The 19069-nt window shown below is 51.3% G+C and overlaps 1 protein-coding gene and 1 long non-coding RNA gene across 3 annotated transcripts in view; one reads left to right on the forward strand and one right to left on the reverse strand.

Annotated features, from left to right (window-relative positions):
- LOC125615275 overlaps window positions 1–5661 on the forward strand; it is a 17201-nt gene extending 11540 nt beyond the window's left edge. The window contains exons 1-3 of one of the 2 annotated variants that reach the window (XR_007345863.1): window positions 2399–2648; window positions 3074–3109; window positions 5370–5661. This is a non-coding gene — a long non-coding RNA (uncharacterized LOC125615275). Of the gene's footprint in view, window positions 1–2398; window positions 2649–3073; window positions 3110–5369 lie in introns of those variants that run through there. The other variant, XR_007345862.1, reaches the window with a different exon arrangement.
- Window positions 5662–7830: 2169 nt separating this feature from the next.
- Mmp14 (matrix metallopeptidase 14) lies at window positions 7831–18298 on the reverse strand. Its single transcript, XM_015492865.2, has 10 exons — window positions 17894–18298; window positions 14023–14171; window positions 13604–13726; window positions 12937–13244; window positions 12055–12216; window positions 11591–11751; window positions 11252–11390; window positions 10771–10921; window positions 10189–10304; window positions 7831–9858 (listed from the first exon to the last, which is right to left on the reverse strand). Exons 1-10 carry the CDS (start codon window positions 17999–18001, stop codon window positions 9527–9529), a joined length of 1749 nt encoding a protein of 582 aa, XP_015348351.1. The 5' UTR covers window positions 18002–18298; the 3' UTR covers window positions 7831–9526.
- Window positions 18299–19069: the final 771 nt, after the last annotated feature.

Below are 19069 nucleotides of genomic sequence, written 5' to 3' on the forward strand. Positions count from 1 at the left end.
CTCTCTCTCTTTCTCCCCCCCCCCACTCTACTCTTTAAAAAAAGTTTTTTTTTTCAAATTTCAGGGCTGAGGTTGTGGCTCAGTGATAGAGCGCTCGCCTCACATGTGCAAGGCCCTGGGTTCGACCCTCAGCACCACATAAAAATAAATAAGTAAAATAAAGGTATTATGTACAACTACAACTAAAAAATAATTTAATTTTTTTTTCAAATTTCAAAATTAAATTTTGAAAAAATGGAATATTACTCGTCTTTAAAGAAGAATATAATTATGGCATTTGCTGGTAAATAGATGAAGTTGGAGAATATCATGCTAAGTGAAATAAGCCAACCCCCAAAAACCAAAGGCCAAATTTTTTCTCTGATATGCAGGTGCTAATTCACAACAGAGGTGGGGGGGCACTAGGGAAGAATAGAGTTACTTTATATTAGGTAGAGGGAAGTGAAGGAGGAGAGGTGATACGGGGACAGGAAACATATTAGAATGAAACAGTTTTTATTACTTTATGTTTATATATGGCTGCATGACTGATGTAATTCTACAACATATACAATCAGAAGAATGAGAAATTATATCCCATTTATGTATGATATATCGAAATGCATAAATGCATTATACTGTCAGGTATAACTAATTTGAACAGATAAAAAAATTATAAAGTTTAAGAAAAAAACAGGTGTGGGAATGTCTGCTTCTAATTATCCTTGCTACTTTTTAAGTCTTTGTCAATCTGCTAATCTGACAGGTAAATAAAGATATATAATAAATATTTTAATTTAAAAAAGGTGAAATTGGGCTGGGATTGTGGCTCAGCGGTAGAGCGCTCGCCTAGTATGGGTGGGACCCGGGTTCAATCCTCAGCAACACATAAAAATAAAGGCATTGTGTTGTGTCCATCTACACCTAAAAAATAAATGTTAAAATAAATAAAAAATAAAAAAGGTGAAATTGAGACTGGGTCTATATTGCCCATGCTGGCCTTGAACTTGTGATCTTTCTGGGATTACAAGATGCTCCACTTATAAAATGCATGGGTTGCAGATGTAGAGGTTGGGTTAAAAACAAATGACAAGTGAAAGAATGTAGACAGCTCTAAAAAACTTTGGCTTGAGAGAACAGGAAAAAATGGGGGGAAATTATGCAGTATCCAAGAGAAAGTTTTTCATGATGAGGAAACCTCTTTGTCTGAAAGGAGAGGTAGAGCTGAAGACACTACCATATGGTTACAAGAGCTAGTTTATGGTCTGGAGAAGAATGAAAAACAGTTTAACAACTCCTTCTCCTCCTCCTCCCCCTCCCCTCCTCCTTCTTCTCCTTCTCCTCCTTCTCCTTCTCCTTCTTTCTAGTGCCAGGAATTGAACTCAGGGGCACTTAATAACTGAGCCACATCCCCAGTCCTTTCTTATATTTTATTTATTTAGAGATGGGGTCTTCCTGAGTTGCTTAGGGCCTCACTGAATTGCTGAGGCTGGCACTGAACTTGTGATTGTCCTGCCTCAGCCTCCTGAGCCTCTGGGATTACAGGAGTGCCACTTCCCCGGGTCGGTTTAACTTTTTATGTGGGCTGGGGGCACACCTCCCTGGTTTGGGAGTGACCTCAATCATATCCATTTTTTCAGCCTGTGATATATTATAAAATTAAGAAATATTAAAATGGTTTTTAAATGCTTGGTATATTTAAAATACTTATGAAAAAAATTAGCACAAACAATGCAATAATATAATGCTGTTTATAAGATATCTACAGGAATTTTTTTAAACTACAAAATTAGAAATGTAAGGACCTTTAATAAATGTGAGATTGGGACACCAGGGATTCTCCTGGCCCTAGGCTGGGAAGAAGATAAGAGGATGCTGCAGGTTGTAAACCTCCCACGAGGCATGGGTTTGACTTCCAAATGACTCAGGTAGGTGAAAAACAAAAGAAGTCCCATTTTTAGGTAAATGGGACACGAGACTTTCTTACCCCACCCCTTAACCCCCCTTGGGAGTTCTAGGATAGCACTCTGGTCCTGGAGTCAGGTCTCACCTGAATTCTGACCCTGGGATCCAGGAGACAGGCATCCTGGGGTGAGCCGTATCGGAGGCATCCACAGGAGGGCAGTGTGGCAACTCAGAAGCGCTCTGAGAAGAGGTCGCAGAAGGGCTTCCCATCCTCTCTCCGGTTGGCCCTCTGTCCCTTAGGTACCCGCTCCACTCTCTTTCCAGAGTCGGTCAGGGCTGCCCGCCTACTCCCGCACTGGGACACCAGACGGAAACTCTGACTTTTTCCTCTCTGTAACTGGCAAGGCTAAGAACGTCTGGTCGGCCTCTCTCCCCCAGAGTCCCACTCCTTTAAGTACAGGTGTCCAGGGTGGAATCATAGGAAGTGGAAAGGGGGAAGGGATAGGTTGGTGGTTTCGGTAGTCCTGGGATGGTGGTGGTGTTGGGGCGGGGGGCGGGGGGCGCGCGGGGGTTGCCATGCTTTTCTCAATTCTTCAGGTCAGGCTTGCAGCTCCAACACTCAACACAAGGGGGCGCTACCATACTGCAAACCCTGCCTAGACGGCCTCTGCTGGAGAGCAGGGTGGCCCCAGGCACAATGGAATGGGATGAGTGTTCCTCCAGATCCCTTCCCGGGCTTTCCTCCACTTGGAACTTATGCAAGGGTAGGGATGTAGGACAGTTGTAGAGGGCTTGTGTAGCAAGGCCGTGGGTTTGATCTCTGAACACACACACACACACTCCTATCTTGTGCAGGGTTAGTCTTGTGCAGGAATAGTTTGGGGGCATCCCTGGACCTCAGGCCAGTAAAGTAGAGGAACCAGTTTAGAAACATCTGGCCATGGGACGTTAGAAGAGTGTAGGTAAGAGACCCCTCCCTGCTGGACACTCCAGGTAAGGGTACAGGCTGGGCTGGGGTGCAACCTGAAGGCTTGATATTTACGGAAGAGTTGGGTCATCACAGCTGGAAATTGATCACTCCCAGGTTAAGAACAGGCTGTAGGTATAAGTGGTAGGGCCCTGTAGGGACAAAGTAGGAGGTATGAACCTCTTTACATCAGTATGTTCTTCCTTCCTTCCTTTTTTGCAGTGCCAGGGATTGAACCCAGGGCCTCACACGTACTAGGTAAGTGCTCTTGCACTGAACTACATCCCCAGCCCTTTTTTATTTGATTTTTTATTCTACTTTAAGTTTTCCAGGCTGCTCTTGAACTTTTTTTTTTTTTTTTGTACTGGTATTGAAACCAGGGGTGCTTAATCACTGAGCCACATCCCCAGTCCTTTTTTATATTTTATTTTGGGACAGGATTTCACTGAGTTGCTTAAGGTCTCACTAAATTGCTGAAACCGACCTTGAACTCCTGATCCTCAGATCCTCTTGCCCCAGCCTCCCAAGTTGCTGGTATTATAGGTATGCCCTGCAACACCTGGCTGTCCTAGAACTTTTGTTGATCTTTCTGCCTCAGCCTCTGGGGTAGCTGTGATTACCGGTGTGTGCATCATGCCCAATCTTTTCTTCCTTTTACAAACATTTTAGGGGGCTGGGGTTGTGGCTCAGTGGTAGAGTGCTTGCCTAGCATGCATGAGGCACGGGGTTCAATCCCTAGCACCACATAAAATAAAAACTAAATAAACAAAATAAAGGTATCATGTCCATCTACAACTAAAAATATTTTTAAAAAACTCCAAAAAACAACATTTTAGGGGCTGAGGCTGTAGCTCAGTGGTAAAGTGCTTGCCTTGCATGTTTGTGGCACTGGGTTCAATTCTCAGCACCACATAAAAATAAAGATACTGTGTGTTCATCTACAACTAAATAAAAAAAAATTTTTTAAAGATCAAGGTGAGATATACATTTTACAAAGTCCATGAAGTATAAATATATATCTCTGATTTTTCAGCTTACATATTCAGTACTTGTATATACACAATACTTATGTAGGTATGTATACAATACTTACATAATCCCAACTACTGCTGACAATTCAATTTAACAAACCTTTATCCAGTGCCTTCAGTGTGCCTAGCACTATCTTACTCTTTTGTAAGAAAAGTGAGGGCAGAACATGTTTATCGGTGGCTGTGATGGGGTCAGTATTATGAACAGTAGGAGTTCCTTGACAGAACTACACTATCAGTGTCTGGTAAAGGAAAGCAACAGCTGTATGATCTGATCCTAGTGGCCATCATTTTGTGATCTAAAGAAGATAGAATTGTCTGCCATGTCTGAATATACTCAACCAAAGACCCTCAGATACATTATTAGATTCAGGAAATATTGTCAGGGCAGCCACGCTCCTAGCCCAAAGTCAGGCACTGAACAGAGAGAGAGAACATTCTGAGAATTGATCTTGTTCTCTAGCCCAGTGGTACATATCTCTGGGAGCTGGCTAAAGAAGGGTGACTGACCACAGAACAAATCAAAGTGACTAGAGCCTGTGGCAGATGTGAATTCGCTAGGCCTTCTAAGAGGCTGACTTCCCCTCCCTTTGTGGGCATCCTGGCCTTGCCCGACCCAAATCCCATGCTGCCCCAAGTCAGGGAAGTGCGCCTAAGTGGGAAATCAAGTGAGCAAGCAGGATGTGACCCAGAGCGAGGTAGCTCCCAGGCCAGGCTGGCCCCTGAGTCAAGGAGCTACTTTAGGCACTCAAAGGAAGCCCTTCCGCCCATTCACTGCAGTGTCACCTCCTCTTCTGTCTGCTCTACTATCCTTCTCTACACAGGGGTGGTCTTTGGGGGCAGAGGACTGGTCTCTTTTTCCTCTAAACCATGAGGGCTACGTGGCTGAGGAATGAGGGATTTTGAGGGGAGCTGGCTTCAGCATGGAGGCAGAGGAAGATGCTTCCTGGGGGTATGATGACAGTCCTGATCTGGGGTGTCCAGTGATCCCACTGTGGAACCCTTGGGGCCAGGACTGATGGCAGGGGAGGACACAGGGGGCTGGGCCTGGCTGGGGAAGGCTGGCCTGGAAGGAGCTGAGCCATCGGCGCTGGGCCAGAGTGGAAAGTATGTGTGTGAGCTCATTTGGAAGGTGGCTTCTGGCCAGTCAGCCTTCCAGGCCCTGGCTGCCTAGGCCCCTCACAGGCTGCCTCTAGGTCTCCCCAGTCTCCCAAGCCTGTCTGAGGGAGAAAGGCAGTAACCCCCAGGAATGGGCTAATGTTGCAGAATTTGTTTTCTAGAGGAGGGGAACTTGGATTAGTGGATGGTAGGAAAGGGGTTACAGGGGCTGCAGGATGATAGGGCAGCCTTGGCTTTAGTGAATGAACCCAGCCCCTGATGGCCTTGTTTCCCCCAGGCCCTTGAGCATAGTCATCTACCACCCCACCTTTCCCCTAGCTGCTATCATGGTCTTCCTCAGAGTCTTGGTGCACCCTTCTTTCCTTCAGAGTGCCTGCTCCTGTCCCTGAGAAGGGAGGTGATGGAGTTCCTGGGGAGGAACCCTTCTACCCTGCATGCCTACCTGCTATACGGAAGCTGCTACAGAACATAATAAGCAGAACCGCACATGCTGACAGATCCCCAGAACACACTGCCATGAAGACACCTATCTACCTAGGGTCTACACTGGAAGAGACACCAAAGAGACATTGTCAGAATTTGCTTGCACAGGAGAAAGAAGAAGAAAAGTCAGATAAGGTTTTAAAATTTGGATGAGTAAACTGTGACCTTAGCAAGTGATTAATCTTTCTGAGCCTCAGTTTCTTTCTGCATCACTGCATGTTGTGAGGATCTCAGTGAATGCTAGCTTCCCCTTTGTTGGAAATGGAAAGCGTATGCAGAGGGGATAGAGAGGACTGGCAGGCCTGTCAGACTGAAGAGGGGGGTCCTGGGGGAGAACAACAGAGGACCAGCAGGCTAACCAGATTGTAAGCGGGTGGGGACATCCCTTTGCCCAGTCCTCTCTTCTCCAGAGGGCGTGGCCCTCATAGATCTTTCCTTCCCAGCCCCGCTGACCCAGCGACTGGCTGGCAGCCTTGGAGGCATGGGCCCAGCTGGTGAGCAGGAGCCTTGGAGAAGGGGAGGTGATGGCAAGGGAGTTCATGGCCCCCTTCAAATGTGTGGGGCACAGCGGTAGGAAGAGTACTACCCTCCTTGACCCTCATCCCCAGTCCAGCATCTCCTTTAGACCTGTTTCCCTGGGTTCTTCCCAAACTCGTTATAGATTCCCCTTGGCTCCCTCCTGGCTGCTCCAACTCACATGTGCTGCTTTCGAATAAAGGAACTTGGAACCACAGAAACTGGGTCAGGCCCAATGGATAGATCAGCCAGCGAAAGCAGAGTTTGCAGGTCCTTGGGAGCCACAGGGCCTTCTGTCTCCCCTCATTCCTGCCTAACCCAGTGGTTCACTCAACTGGGGCCTCGTGATCACTCAGACACCTCCCCGGGTCACTGGGCAGCCTCACAGGGGTGGGTCAGGCAGGCCCAAGCACGTCAGAGGCACGGGACCCTGGAGCCTCCACTCGCTATCTGCTCGTGAAGCCTTCCTCTTTGTCTGTGGTCCTCCATTCCCTTTTTCCCCCTTGGCTTCAGAGAGCATCTTGTGATTCCAGAATCACGGCCAAACAATTTCCTCGTGATGGGGAAACCACACTCCAGCCACGGGAGCCCTAGGCTCCCCCTCTTCTTCCCTCTGGCAGTCTCCCTTCCCCCAGCTCCTTCACTGGCTCCAGCTGTTTTGCAGAACTCCCACTGGATAACATCTGTAATTACCTCCAGATGTGGACCACAAAAACAAAAAGGGCCATGAGCTCATCTTTTGAGTTCCTTGCCACATGCACGAACCCCACCACCCCTAGATGCCCCTGACTTGCCCATGCTGCGTTCCTGTGGTCCCCATCCCCTCCAGTGAGGATGGTGGGGAGGAGATGTCCAGCACCACTGAGACATAGAGGACTGCCAAACAGCTGTTGGCAGGGGAGGAGCAGGAGGCCAGGCACAGGGTCAGGGTTCCTGACAGGAAGGTGGGGTACCCCTTCTGCCAAAGCAATCACACCAAGAAGCCTTGAATAGCAGCTGGATGAAGGAGTAGAGTAGGTGGGGCCAAGGTTCTTCGAGGCAGGGTGTGGAGGGGGCCTGGGCTGGAGCCCGGTGGGCTGGGCTGAGGCAGGAAGGGAAGGCGGGTGAGGGAAGGGGGCTGCTCTCTTCCAGCTGAGCTGACTCAGCAACTGGGCTGATTCCTCCCTTCAGGCTGGATTCGGAGGAAGGGCGGGTAGACAGCCTGGGAACCCAGTCTAGGGTAGCAGTTTCTAAGGAAAGAGGAAACAAAGCCTTGTTATTCTGCCCTTCCAACCTGACCATCCTGGCTCTCCTGGGCAATTGAGGGGAGGTCAGTTTTTCCAGAGGCAGGCTGCTCCCAATAGGCCTTGGGGCAACCTCTTTCTCTTTCCTTTCCTTCTGTCCCAGCAGCAGAGGCCCAGGCTCAGAAAAACTTTGGCTCTCAAGGGCCTTCACTGAGCCTGGGGCTGAATATTATCATGGGAATACCCCTGCTGCAGGCAGAGGCATGAGGAAACTGAGGTCTGTGGCCAGATCACACGACATGGTAATGCAATTTAGGAAGATTTTCCAAGTGGCCTCAGCTTGATCACTTCCTCTTATCTTTGGCAGCCTTCAGTCTCAAAACTAGTCTTTTAAGGCAGGTTGGGGGAGAGCAACCCTTCCCCAGTGGGGTGTGCCTTGCTCCCCAACTCTGGCCCTTGAATCCCATTAGTTTGCTAAGAATAAACATTCTTTTATGAAAAATTACCAAAACTCTATTTCAGGGAAAGCGCTGCTCAAGACACCTGCTCTCCTTTCCAGCCCGCCATCCACATCCCTCTCACCCCTATACAGAACTGCAGTCACACAGAGAATGTGAAACACAGTTTATTCTTTGTGAAAAGGTTGAACAAGGTCAAAAATGTCCTTAGAGGGCACTGACCCAGCCCCGCCCTGCAGGTTCCTGGGGTCAGATGCCTCTGCCCCCCACCCCCACCCTACCCCCCTGCCCCTTGTTAACAAAAAGGAACAATTTGAATGAAGTTCATATATAATAATTATAATAAAAATATACATTAAACAAAAAAACAAACAAACAAGACAGAAATTTAGCCGAACTGCCAGCACCGTCCACCCCATTTCCCCTACCCCCATCCCTCACCTCCCTGACATCCCTCTCCTCTAGCTCCCTCCACAGGGTGTTGCTCTCCCAAGTCCTCAGTACCATGACTACCTTCAGTGGCTGAAGGAGACTTAAAATGGGTGGGCTGGGTGTGAGAAGGAGGACAGGACACTGATAAGATGGGCTGAGGAGTGCGGGCGTCAGGGAGGTGGGGGGCTAACCACACTGAGCAGCACCCAGGCACCTGCTCTTCACTGGGGTGAAAGGCAGCCTGAGTGTTGCCAGGCCTCAGGGAACCTCCTCTGGTCCCACAAACAGGTGGCCTCTCTCCATAAGTCCTCCAAGTCCCCAGTGCCCTTTTTGTTCCTTTCTCTGGGCTTCTTGCCCAGAGGAAGGGGACAAAGAGGAGCCAGTGTGCCTTCCTCAGGACTTTCCTGAGAGCTCCAATAAAATGTGCCTTCCCCTGGGTACCACCGCCCAACTTGTGATGCCCCTGTGGCCACCCAGCCCTCAACCATCTACTGCTGCCACTCTTCATTTCCTGTCCCCTCTGACTCTGGCCCTTGGGTCCCAGCCCCAGCTGCCTGTATTTGAACAAGGTTCTTCTGTGGCCTTCAGGATCTGCAGGTCTGAAGCCCTGGGTGTCTCCCCTTGGCCCCATTCCAACTTGGGCTTTACCTCCTGGTTTCAGCTCTTCCAACCTTGAAATTCCCATTCAAGGCTAACATTCAAGAGGGGTTAGGGCTGCCAAGGGTTTCTTCAGCCCCAGTTTAGTCCTTAATGGCTCAGGCTATTTCTTTGGAAATTCTCCGGGGTAAGTGGGGCAGAGGCAGATCTTTGTGGGGAGGAACTCAACTGACCAAGCCACTAAGACCCTCTCTGAGTTCTCCTCCTGAGGTCTTAGGTGGCAGAGCAATCCCCACCCTCTCACACTTTCTCAGGGCCTCTGCCCCATAACACGATTAGATTCCTTTTTAGCCAAAGAGTGGTGGGAGGCTGCCAAATGGGTACACCTGGGGCTTGTGGGGCTGGAGTGCCCAGAGCCTCCTGAGGTCAGAGTTCAGAGGTTTAAGGTATGTCAGGGGATGGAAAAGGAGCAGATGACCTCATCTGACCTTTGCCAGTGAGGACTGAGGGTCATGCCTTCAAGTGCAGAGCCCCCATGACATTCAAAAGGGGCCGAACACACACCAAGCTATAGGGTTCCCCTGAGGATCAGAGGCTAGAAGGGACCACCCTCCTGCTCAGGCCTCAGGGGCCCCATCTGGGGAAGAAGCAATGCCAGGGGTGAGGGTGGGAGAGGCCAGTCAGGGGACAGACAGAAGGGAGGCTGGAGGAAGGGGGCTCAGGACGGGTGGGAGCAGCCCACCCACCACCACCTGCTGCCACTGGCCATCAGAGGCGAAGTTCTTGTGGTAGGAGTGGGTGGGCCGGCGGTGGGGGTCAGACCTTGTCCAGCAGGGAGCGCTGGCAGTAAAGCAGTCGCTTGGGAGTCCCATGGCGTCTGAAGAAGAAGACGGCGAGGCCCACTGCCAGCACCAGGAGCAGCAGCAGCACAGGCAGCACTACGGCAGCTGCGCTCACAGCCCCGCTGCCCTCCTCGTCCACCTCGATGATGATCACCTCTGTCTCTTCCTCAGTCCCCTCGTCAGGTCGGCCCCCTGATGGGCAGCCCATCCAGTCCCGTAGGGCCGACTTGGGATAGCCTGGCTCTACCTTCAGCTTCTGGTTGTTGAATTTCCAGTATTTGTTCCCTTTGTAGAAGTAAGTGAAGACTGCAGGGGTCAACAGGAAGGAGGACAAGAGACAGGGCAGGTGGAAAGGTCCCAAAGGAGAAGAACAGAAGGAAGTTGTTAGTGTGACATCAGCTGAGCTCACCTGCACCTTTCGGAGCATCAGTTTCCTCAGCTATAAAATGGAGGCAATGATAGTACCAGGTTGGGAGAGGGGCAGGGCTCATGGGATATGACCATGAATGCACCGGCCCAGTCCCTGGCACATGGTAAGGGACTTACCATCCACCTTGTTTTCCCTACGATGTTCTGTTTTCCTTATCTCTCTATTCCCACCCTCCTCTCATGGACACCTTTCTTTGTCCCACTCACCTTCATCACTGCCCATGAATGACCCTCTGGGAGACTCAGGGATTCCTTCCCAGACTTTGATATTTTTGGGATACTCGCTGTCCACTGCCCTGAACTCCTCATTGAAACGGTAGTACCTGGGGGAGGGGAGGGGAAGTGGTTGGACACGGCATGTCCTTTGAGTGTACCAGGAACCAGGACAGAATGCAACAGTAGACAAAGAGTAGCTGTGGACAGGGTGGGGGGACGGGGGTTTTGAGTAATGAGAGCCTGCAGCTGAAAGTGGCGGAAGGAGGAGGTAGAAGGGAGGGCCCGGGCTGTAAGAAGCCACCAGCAGCCCTTAATGACAGTGCCTGGCTGCTGGGGCAGAGGCACAGTGCCGGGGGCAGGAGGCGTCAAATGACCAGGTTTGAAATGGTGACCCGGTCACATCCCACTCACAAGGCACCCAACAGAGGCTGCCCATTGCTAGGCAACAGTGGAGGCTCATTCAGCAACTTCATTAGGGAAACATCTTGGCAGAAGGTGGGCCCTTCCAGAATTTGGGGATGGGATTTGGGGGTGGCAGTAGTGACCCCTGGGGTTAAGGGTTAGAGGTCTTACTTGTTTCCCCTGAAGAAGTAGGTCTTTCCATTGGGCATCCAGAATAGAGCAGCATCGATTCTGTCAGTAGGCAGTCCTCGGCCCAACTCCTTAATGTGTTTGGGGTAGCCAGGTTCCAGGGAAGCCTCATCAAATACCCAATGCTTGTCTCCTGGGGAGGACCAAGAAGGGCAAAATCCGGGTTTAACTTGGGCTCTGGGGTATTTGGAGGAGTCAAGTGGAATCAGCTCCTCGAGAGAGACTAAGGTAGAATCCTGGTTACTTTTTTTTTTTTTTTTTGATACTAGATATTAGATATCAAAATATCTAGTATTGAACCAGGGTCACTCTACCACTAAGATATATATATATATCCCCAGTCCTTTTTTATTTTTTGAGACAAGATCTTGCCTAGGCTGTCCTTGAACTTGTAATCCTCCTGTCTCAGCCTCCTGAGTAGCTGGGATTACAAGTGTGCTCCACTGCACCAGCACCTGGTTACCTTTGAAGAAGACAAATTTCCCATCTTTCCTCTCATAGGCAGTGTTAATTGATGCAGGCAGGCCCCTCCAGAATTGGCCAATGGGCATTGGGTATCCATCCATTACTTGGTTATTCCTCACCCGCCAGAACCAGCGCTCCTGGAACCAGATAAGGCACAAAGAGCACATTATGTCTTGTAGCTTAATCCTCTTCCTCAGTCCCCAAATTTCTAAGCTCCCCCACTACTCTCTTTGTCCCTTGATTTTAATTTCCATTTTCCCTGTTGCTGTTTCAGCCCAATCTGCCTGCCATAGAGCCCTTTTGTCCCCCGAACCAGCCCATTTCTTCTTCTTCTCACCTTGAAGACAAACATCTCCCCTCGGAGCATGGCCACAGTGTCAAAGTTCCCATCACAGATGTTGGGCCCATAGGTTGGGTTTTTGGGCTTATCAGGGACAGAGGGCCGGGAGGTAGATCTAGGTTGAGGGGGCATCTTGGTGGGTGACCCTGACTCACTCCCTGGGGAAGAGAACAAGAGGGACACTTCAGACTTGGGGGTGGAAGGGATGGAAGAACAGACAAAGGGGTAGATAGATCCTTAGAAAGGTGTGGAGGGGCTCACACCTTCTAGTGGAGGCTGAAGCAATCAGCTGGGAGGCAACAGAGAGGGTGTTCTCAAAAGTGAGAGCTGACAGAGGCAAGATCAGGCGGGGAATGTGTGCGTGAAGATACCACTGGGCATAGGGAGGGAAATGCACAGAGCAGAGGCCAGGAGGGGACGGAGTTGAGAAGAGGGAGCAGTTGTGGGTGTGGATTACTTGCCATAAAGTTGCTGGATGCCCCGGCGGTCATCATCAGGCAGCACAAAGTTCTCTGTGTCCATCCATTGGTAAAAGGGTGCCATGATGGCCGAGGGGTCATTGGAATGCTCGAGGCCTAGGGCATGGCCCAGTTCGTGCACAGCCACCAAGAAGACATCATTCCCTGGAGGGGTGGGCATGGTAAGATGATAGACTACCTTGCTTCCTCAGGCTCCCTGCTTGCCTACCAGAGTTTCTCACACAAGCCTGCCAGGCATATTTTCCACCCAAGATGACCAAATCTTGAGGTCCAATTTCCTGTTTGGTATTTAAGGCCCAAAGTCAGTAACCTCCTCTGGGTGGAGTGAGAGTGCTCTGGGGCAAAATCCCAATTCTGGGAAGACCTGGAAAGCTAAGGCCTTCTGCAGGCCTCAGTTTCTCCGAGGAGCTAGACATGATGTTTGCCTGGAAAAAGTGGATGAGAAGGATGCTTTGAAGCCTTTGGAAAGTCAGGAGGTGACGAAGAACCAAATGTAAGTAACTCAAAACAGTATTCTTGCTTTTACTTTTTTTTGCTACAGGAGACTAAACCTACAGGTGATTAATCACTGAGCCAAATTCCCAGCCCTTTTTATTTTTTTATTTTGAGACACAGTCTTGTTAAATTGCCTAGGGCCTTGCTAAATTGCTGAGGCTGGCCTCAAACTTTCAAACCTCCTGCCTCAATCTCCCAGATTGCTGGGATTACAGGCAGGTGCCACCATGACTGGCAGATTCCTGCTTTTGTTAGAAGTCAGACCAGATCTTTGTGGTCCCTTTTAGCCCTGAGATTTTGGTAGGAGGACAACTTCCCCTTAAGTGACTGGTGACTTCATGGAGTAGGACCCAAGGCTCCCTCACTCACCATTTAGATCCTCATTCCGCACAGTCCAGGGCTCAGCAGAATCAAAGTGGGTGTCTCCTCCAATGTTGGGGCCCGGGAAGTAGGCATGGGCTAGGAAGCCACCCTCACCATCAAAGGGTGTGCTGTCACCATGGAAACCCTCGGCAAACAAGATCATGATGTCAGCCTGCTTCTCGTGGCCTTCCCGGATGTAGGCATATGGTACTTCTCGAAAGCGTAGTGGTGTGGCACTCTCCCAAACACGGAATGCCTTGCGAATGGCTTCGAATGTGGCATACTCACCCACCTTAGGGGTGTAATTCTGGATGCTGAGGTCCGTCCATGAAGGGAGAGAATGGGGAGGTGTTAGGACTACAAGGGGCAAAATTCTCCTTCCCTGTATTCTCCCAGGTCTGACTGAACTGCCCAGCTAGTTCTATTTGCCCAACCTCCTCTTCCTACTGCTTCAGCATGATGCCTCAACCCCGAGAACTGAAGGCTTAGGGACCCCTTAGACTTTGGCTGTCTGGTGTATCCCTTAATGGCTGCACCTCTCTCCAGGATCACAGCCATTTTCCTCCCTGCTCCCCAGGAAAAAAAGGGAGGGGGGGTGTCTTTGAGTCTGTAGAACACAACTGACAGGGAAGGGTATTAGATGTGATAAAGGTTTCTGGCCAGTTGGACTCACCAGAAAGTGATCTCATTATGCTGCCATTTGAGGCCCTGGATGGCGTAGCGCTTCCTTCGAACATTGGCCTTGATCTCAGCCCCAAACTTGTCTGGAACGCCACAGCGGGGGCGCCTCATGGCCCTGGAATGGGAGGATTGGGGTCAGTGCAGTGTACGAAAGACAAAGGTCTCCAGAGGGGAGGGTGGAGTTCTCCAGCAGGTCCTGGATACTTGCCTCTGGCCCTAGCACCAGTGTTGGGTGAGGCTCTGTGTCCGTGTGGGGATGTGTGGGGATAGGCCAACGTTATAGAGAGGGTCAGAATCCTTTATGTGGAGATGAGGAATGGGGTCAGGAGCTAGGCATTCAGGTAGCAACATCTCTGGTGCTCAATGTGTCAGTGGGTACGGGACAGAATTCCTGCCAGGGTAAGCACTTACTTCATGGTATCTGCATCAGCCTTGCCTGTCACTTGCAACCCATAGAACTTCTGCATGGCAGCAAAGGCAGCTGAGACTGTCTGGGGTGAGCGCTGTGTGTGGGTACGTAGGTCCCCAGGAGGCAGGTAACCATACTGCTGCAGCCAGGCCTGTAGGGAGAGGGATGTGGCTTGGAACATTCCCACCTGGCCCAGGAGGCACATCTGCCTCCCCACATTATCTGGCATAGGTACTTGGCTTGGTCAGAAGAGGGGGATGGATTCCCAGCCTGGCTCTGGCAGCACATCTGCAGAAACTCATAGGCTGATCTAAACTCGGGTCTACGCTCCAGTACAGCTTGTCCCCTTGGGGCTGTGAGCACAGACATGGGTAGGGAGCCATAGCTCTAGACTATCTGTAGTTCTCTTGAGAATGAGAGCTCTAAGATTTAACAGAAAGTTCTAGGGTGTCTTCTCAGAGCTATGATTCCTTATGGCACTATTCTCCTCTGTGTCAGTGTTCTTGCAAATTCAACATGTCACATCTAGGGGTAGGTTGTATCCACGATGGAAGGAGGGGTGGTGTCAGACTGAGGGGGCTTTACTGTTGTGCCACACATGATGCTCTCTTGGGACAGAGGTACCATGCCTCCAGGACCCTCACAGCTGAGATCTTTTTAGAAAGAAGGGCAGAAAAGGAGCTAGAGCTAAGGATGGCTGCTGATAGGGGAAGCTGGGGTCTTTGGAAGTAGTAAGAAGTCCAATCCCACCACTATCCCTATCTAAACACCATCTGCCCTAGGGCTTGGAACTAAGGGCCCATTTAAGGTTCTCAGTGGAGGGAGTGGAAGATGGGGGAGGGTAGCATGTAGTATTTTACAGTGGTGACTGTATTTTATTTCAGGTATGTTGTGAATTGTTCATAATATAAAGGCTGGAAAATTGCCTTGAATTAAAGTTAGGTTTTTGGTGTTTGATTGAAAGGTACACACACTACAAAGCCCCACTGAGAAAAAAAGTCAGCCTTTATTGTAAGAACAATGAAGTATTTTCCTAATGCCTGAAAAATAAAACAAGCCAAGTTATGTATAGAATATGAAAATGCCTGGATTCTTTTATGAGAGACAAGACCCAGACAGCTCTGGTCCCTACTCTAGCTTTGCCTTTTTAAGGAGTCCAGAGAGGGCTGCCGGTTGCCTAGGATGGGGACTTAGAGGGGTGAAGACTGCTGTTTGTGCTGCATCCCCTATCCATGGTCATCCGATGGATCTCCACATAACCCTTCACTTCTAGGCCCAGGCTCTAGTGGTGGATCAATGCTCTGGCAGTGGGACTGGGGGTGATTCAGGAGCAGCTGACTGGGGACCTAAGCCCACAGGGGCAAGAATTGCAACATAGTTCCAGGAAGTGATCCCCAAGGCTGACAGGAGGTAGGGCCTGAGACAGAAACAACCCAGCTTTTCCCCAGCCAACAGGCCTGGCAGAACAACTCTAGTACCATGTGGCTCAGAGAGCCCCTCCTCAGGGGTACAAGAAGGAATGAAGTTTAACCTCTGGTATACCAGAGGGGAGCCAGGCAGGGTGCTACAGTCTGGAGCTGTTCTCTGGGAGCTGTAGGCTTGCCCTGACCTGTGCAGGCTGATGCCACAGCCAGTGCCCTCAGGAGGCCTGCTGTGGCCTGTGCCCAAGTATGCAGGAAACTCCCTTTGCCCCTAGCCTCACCTGTAATGGGATGTTCTAATCCTGGAGCTGTAAGTCAGTAGGAATGAGGCAGGTCCCCTCATTGCTCAGAGAGCCAAGCTGAGAGGGATGCTCTTATGGGAAAGAGGCAGAGGTGGGGAGAATCCACACCCAAGACTCTAGGATAAATCCCTCTCCACTGTTTTTAAAGAGGTAGGTAGGTCTAACTATTCACACCCAGAGCTTCTACCCCAAGCCCTATGAAGGAAAATGGAGGCTTATTCAAGAAAGGGACTTCCCTTGACTCAAAGAGTCACAAGGCCCTGTCCCTTTCCTCCTCCCAGGCTTGGACAATTTTCTTCCTTCCATCTCACAGGGGCAGGATCTGAGCAAAGCAAGAACCACAGAGACTATGAGGTCGGAACCACAGAAGAGAGGACTCTTGTGTCTGCGGCTGGATGGGGGGAAGGGCGGAGCGCCAGACAGGCCAAGGGGAGGAGAGGGCTGTCCTGGAGCTAGTGCAGGGCTTTCGAGGCCTGGAGGGAGGAACCCAGCTGCCTGAGGCCTGGGCCACCCCAGCTCTTCCTCCTGACTGGCCTGAAGGAGCAACAGTGTTGGTTCACAGAACTCAACTTTGTTCTGATGAATGAGAGGAGCAAGGTATTGCCCTGGGGGAAAGTCAAGGGACCATCTCCTACATAGGAGTTCTGGAGAGAGTTAGGGACCTCTGGCTCTGTAACAGGCCTGGGATCCCTATCTCTGGGACTGCCCCTCCTTTCCTCAGCCTCCCATCCTTCCATGGCCCAGAAGCAAATGGTGGTTCTGGCACCGGGACACCCCATGACCCACTTAGAGCCAGGGCTGCTGCCCCTCCCCTAGGGGGCCTAGCAGGGCAGGGGAGGGAAAAAAAAGGCAGGGTTATGAAGTTGGCAGTGGGCAGCCTCCAGATGCCCAGGCTCCTTTTAGCTCTCCCTTTCAGGCTCAGATGAAGGGTCCATGACCATAAGGCTTTGCCTCCAATCCCAGGCAGATTTTTACTTTCTTCCGTCTTATAAGCACTATAGTCCCATTCCTAGGGCCATGCTTTCCCCATTCACCTCAGATCCCTTCAGGGACAGAGGGAGTGTGTTCTTCTTTCTGGAGAGGTTTCCTTGGGGGGGTGGGGTGGGGGGTGGAACAAGGTCTGGGACCCGGGCGCAGGAAACCAAATCCAGATCCCATCCCCCTTCTTGGGCCCTTCCAGGCCCCTCCCGACCGCACCCAGGCCCTCGCCGGACTGAGTGGGTTGGGATGACCCAAAATAAGAAGCTGATTAAATCCGTCTCCCACCTTCACCCCAAAATAAAAGAGAGAGGAAAAACTTCCTCAGACAACTCCCACGCGGCTTCCTCCAGGGCCCGGTGGGCCACGGGCAGGGTAGGGGTAAGGATGGGGGTGGGGGGCGCTGGAGTCAGTCGAGACGCCTGAGGGCGCCCTGGACCAGGCCCTCTCCCCGCTCCCTGTGTGACGCCCCCAGTCTCCCTGCAATTGATGCAGAAATACAATTAACAACAAAAAAGGGCCTGAAGGCGCTGACGGAGATGGGGATGGTGGCTGTGCTGAGCCCCCCCCCCCGCACCCCCCACAAGGGACCTTTGTGTGTACGAAAAGCCGCCAGAGAGCAGCGCTGCTAACCTCGACGCCAGGACTCGGGCGCGGACACAGAGGGGTCCACTTGGGGAGGCTGATGGGCAGGGGGGACACTCGGACGTCCACCCGCGACCACATCTGGCCGCAGATGTATTGGTGGAGAGCGCTCCTCCCCGCGAGCGCGACAGCGCTGGAAAGTTGAACAACAAATTCGCACATGACAAGGAACCCGGACAGCGCGGGGTTTGAGCGGAGTCCAAGAGTTTATCAGGCTCGCAACTGAGCTGAGCGCAGAGCTCAGGGGAATTGGGGAGGGGGGTTCGCTCCGCTGTAAAGTTCTTCCAAGAAGAAGAAGGAATGGGAAAGAGAGTCGGTGGCGGCGAAGGGGGATTGGTTGGAGGCAGGCAAAAGTTGGATCGACTTGGAAGTTTGGATATGGGGAAGGAAAAAGCAGGGGGGAGGGATCCTGCAGGCCGGAGCTGCCGAGATCCCTCCTCTCCGAGTGGGGGCTGTCCCCTTGGAGACCCCCGGACTCGACTCCCTGGCGGGCGCGACTCCGGGAAGAACCGGAGGAGTTCACTTACTTCGGGGCTGAAGCTGCTGCTTTGGGCCGAGCCGAGGGAGGCGAGCGCGGTGCCGAGCGTGAGCAAGGGGAGCAGGAGGCTGCAGGAGGGTCGAGGGGCGGGAGACATGGTCCGAGACGTCGGGGCAGCCGGGCCGTGCAGGCTCCGCGGCTGGGCCCACGCCCTGGGGTCGCGCCGCCGCTCCCTCCGGGCGCCTTTGTCTTCTGTAGGCACTGAATTTGGATTCCCAGAGCTCTCTCGGCTTGGAGAAGAGGGGATTGTTCTTGAAAGTGCCTGTTTGCTCTTCTCCTCTTCCCCGTTTTTTGATCTTTCTTCTGCTTAGTAGGCGAACTGGGTCGGGAGCCCTCTCCGCTCTCTCCTTAGATCCCTCCCTTCTCTCGCAGCCTCTCCTCCGCCCCCGCCCCAATGCCCTCCTTTCCTGGTGGGGACGTGGTTGTTTCAGCCTGAATCCAATTACAGTGAAGAGCTGGAGGAGGGCGGGAGGGGGTGAAACCAACCCAAAGTTGCCTTTCTGTGGTGCAGACTGCCATCTGCAGGGGTTGAGGCCACAGATGACATCCATGGGAGTTGTAGGGTACCCAGGGAACGGGATGTGGGAGACTTTCTCCCCCTAAGCATATTTTTGGTGGCTTGCTTTTTGTGGTATTCAGCATTTGTCTCACCTCCGAGTGGGATATACTGGGAGGCTGAGTTGCTAGGGCCAACTAAGAGCTCAGGGTCAGAAATGGTGGTCAGGAGTGATCTTCCATGTCAGTGAAAAAGGTTAGAAGGAGAATTTAGTAATAGAGGTTTGTTTGCAGGACCTGATAACGGCCTCGTCTGGTCCCCAGTTTCCCCCACCCCACCCCTGCCCGCAACGCAAACAACAACAAACTCCACAATTGCACAGGATGGGAGAGGGTGTCCATCCTGTAGAAAATTAATGGGTTCCCTATATTATTGTCCTTCACAATCTGCTCCTTAAATTAGAGCTAAGTAGGAAAGGGGTGCAAAGCCAGGGAATCCAGGGAAAAGCAAGTCAAGTTTGGTGAAACTGTTGGAAAAAAAAAAAAAAGGTGTTTGGATTTTGGGGTTTAGTTCTCCCTCTACCCTGGAAAAGGAGGGAATTCCTTAAAGAATAATCTCTCTCTTAGGAGTGGGGCACCAGTGGTACACACCTGTAATTCCAGCAACTCC

This window comes from Marmota marmota, unplaced genomic scaffold (assembly GCF_001458135.2).
Source record: "Marmota marmota marmota unplaced genomic scaffold, marMar, whole genome shotgun sequence".
NCBI classification, from domain to species: domain Eukaryota; kingdom Metazoa; phylum Chordata; class Mammalia; order Rodentia; family Sciuridae; genus Marmota; species Marmota marmota.

Excerpts from the sequence above, each read along its gene's own strand:
- Mmp14 (XM_015492865.2), bottom strand. The coding sequence starts at position 18,001 with ATGTCTCCCGCCCCTCGACCCTCCTGCAGCCTCCTGCTCCCCTTGCTC. Across the intron at positions 14,172-17,893 it reads GCAGCAGCTTCAGCCCCGAA|GCCTGGCTGCAGCAGTATGG; the intron begins GTAAGTGAACTC and ends CTCTCCCTACAG. Across the intron at positions 10,305-10,770 it reads TACTTCTTCAGGGGAAACAA|GTACTACCGTTTCAATGAGG; the intron begins GTAAGACCTCTA and ends CCCCTCCCCCAG.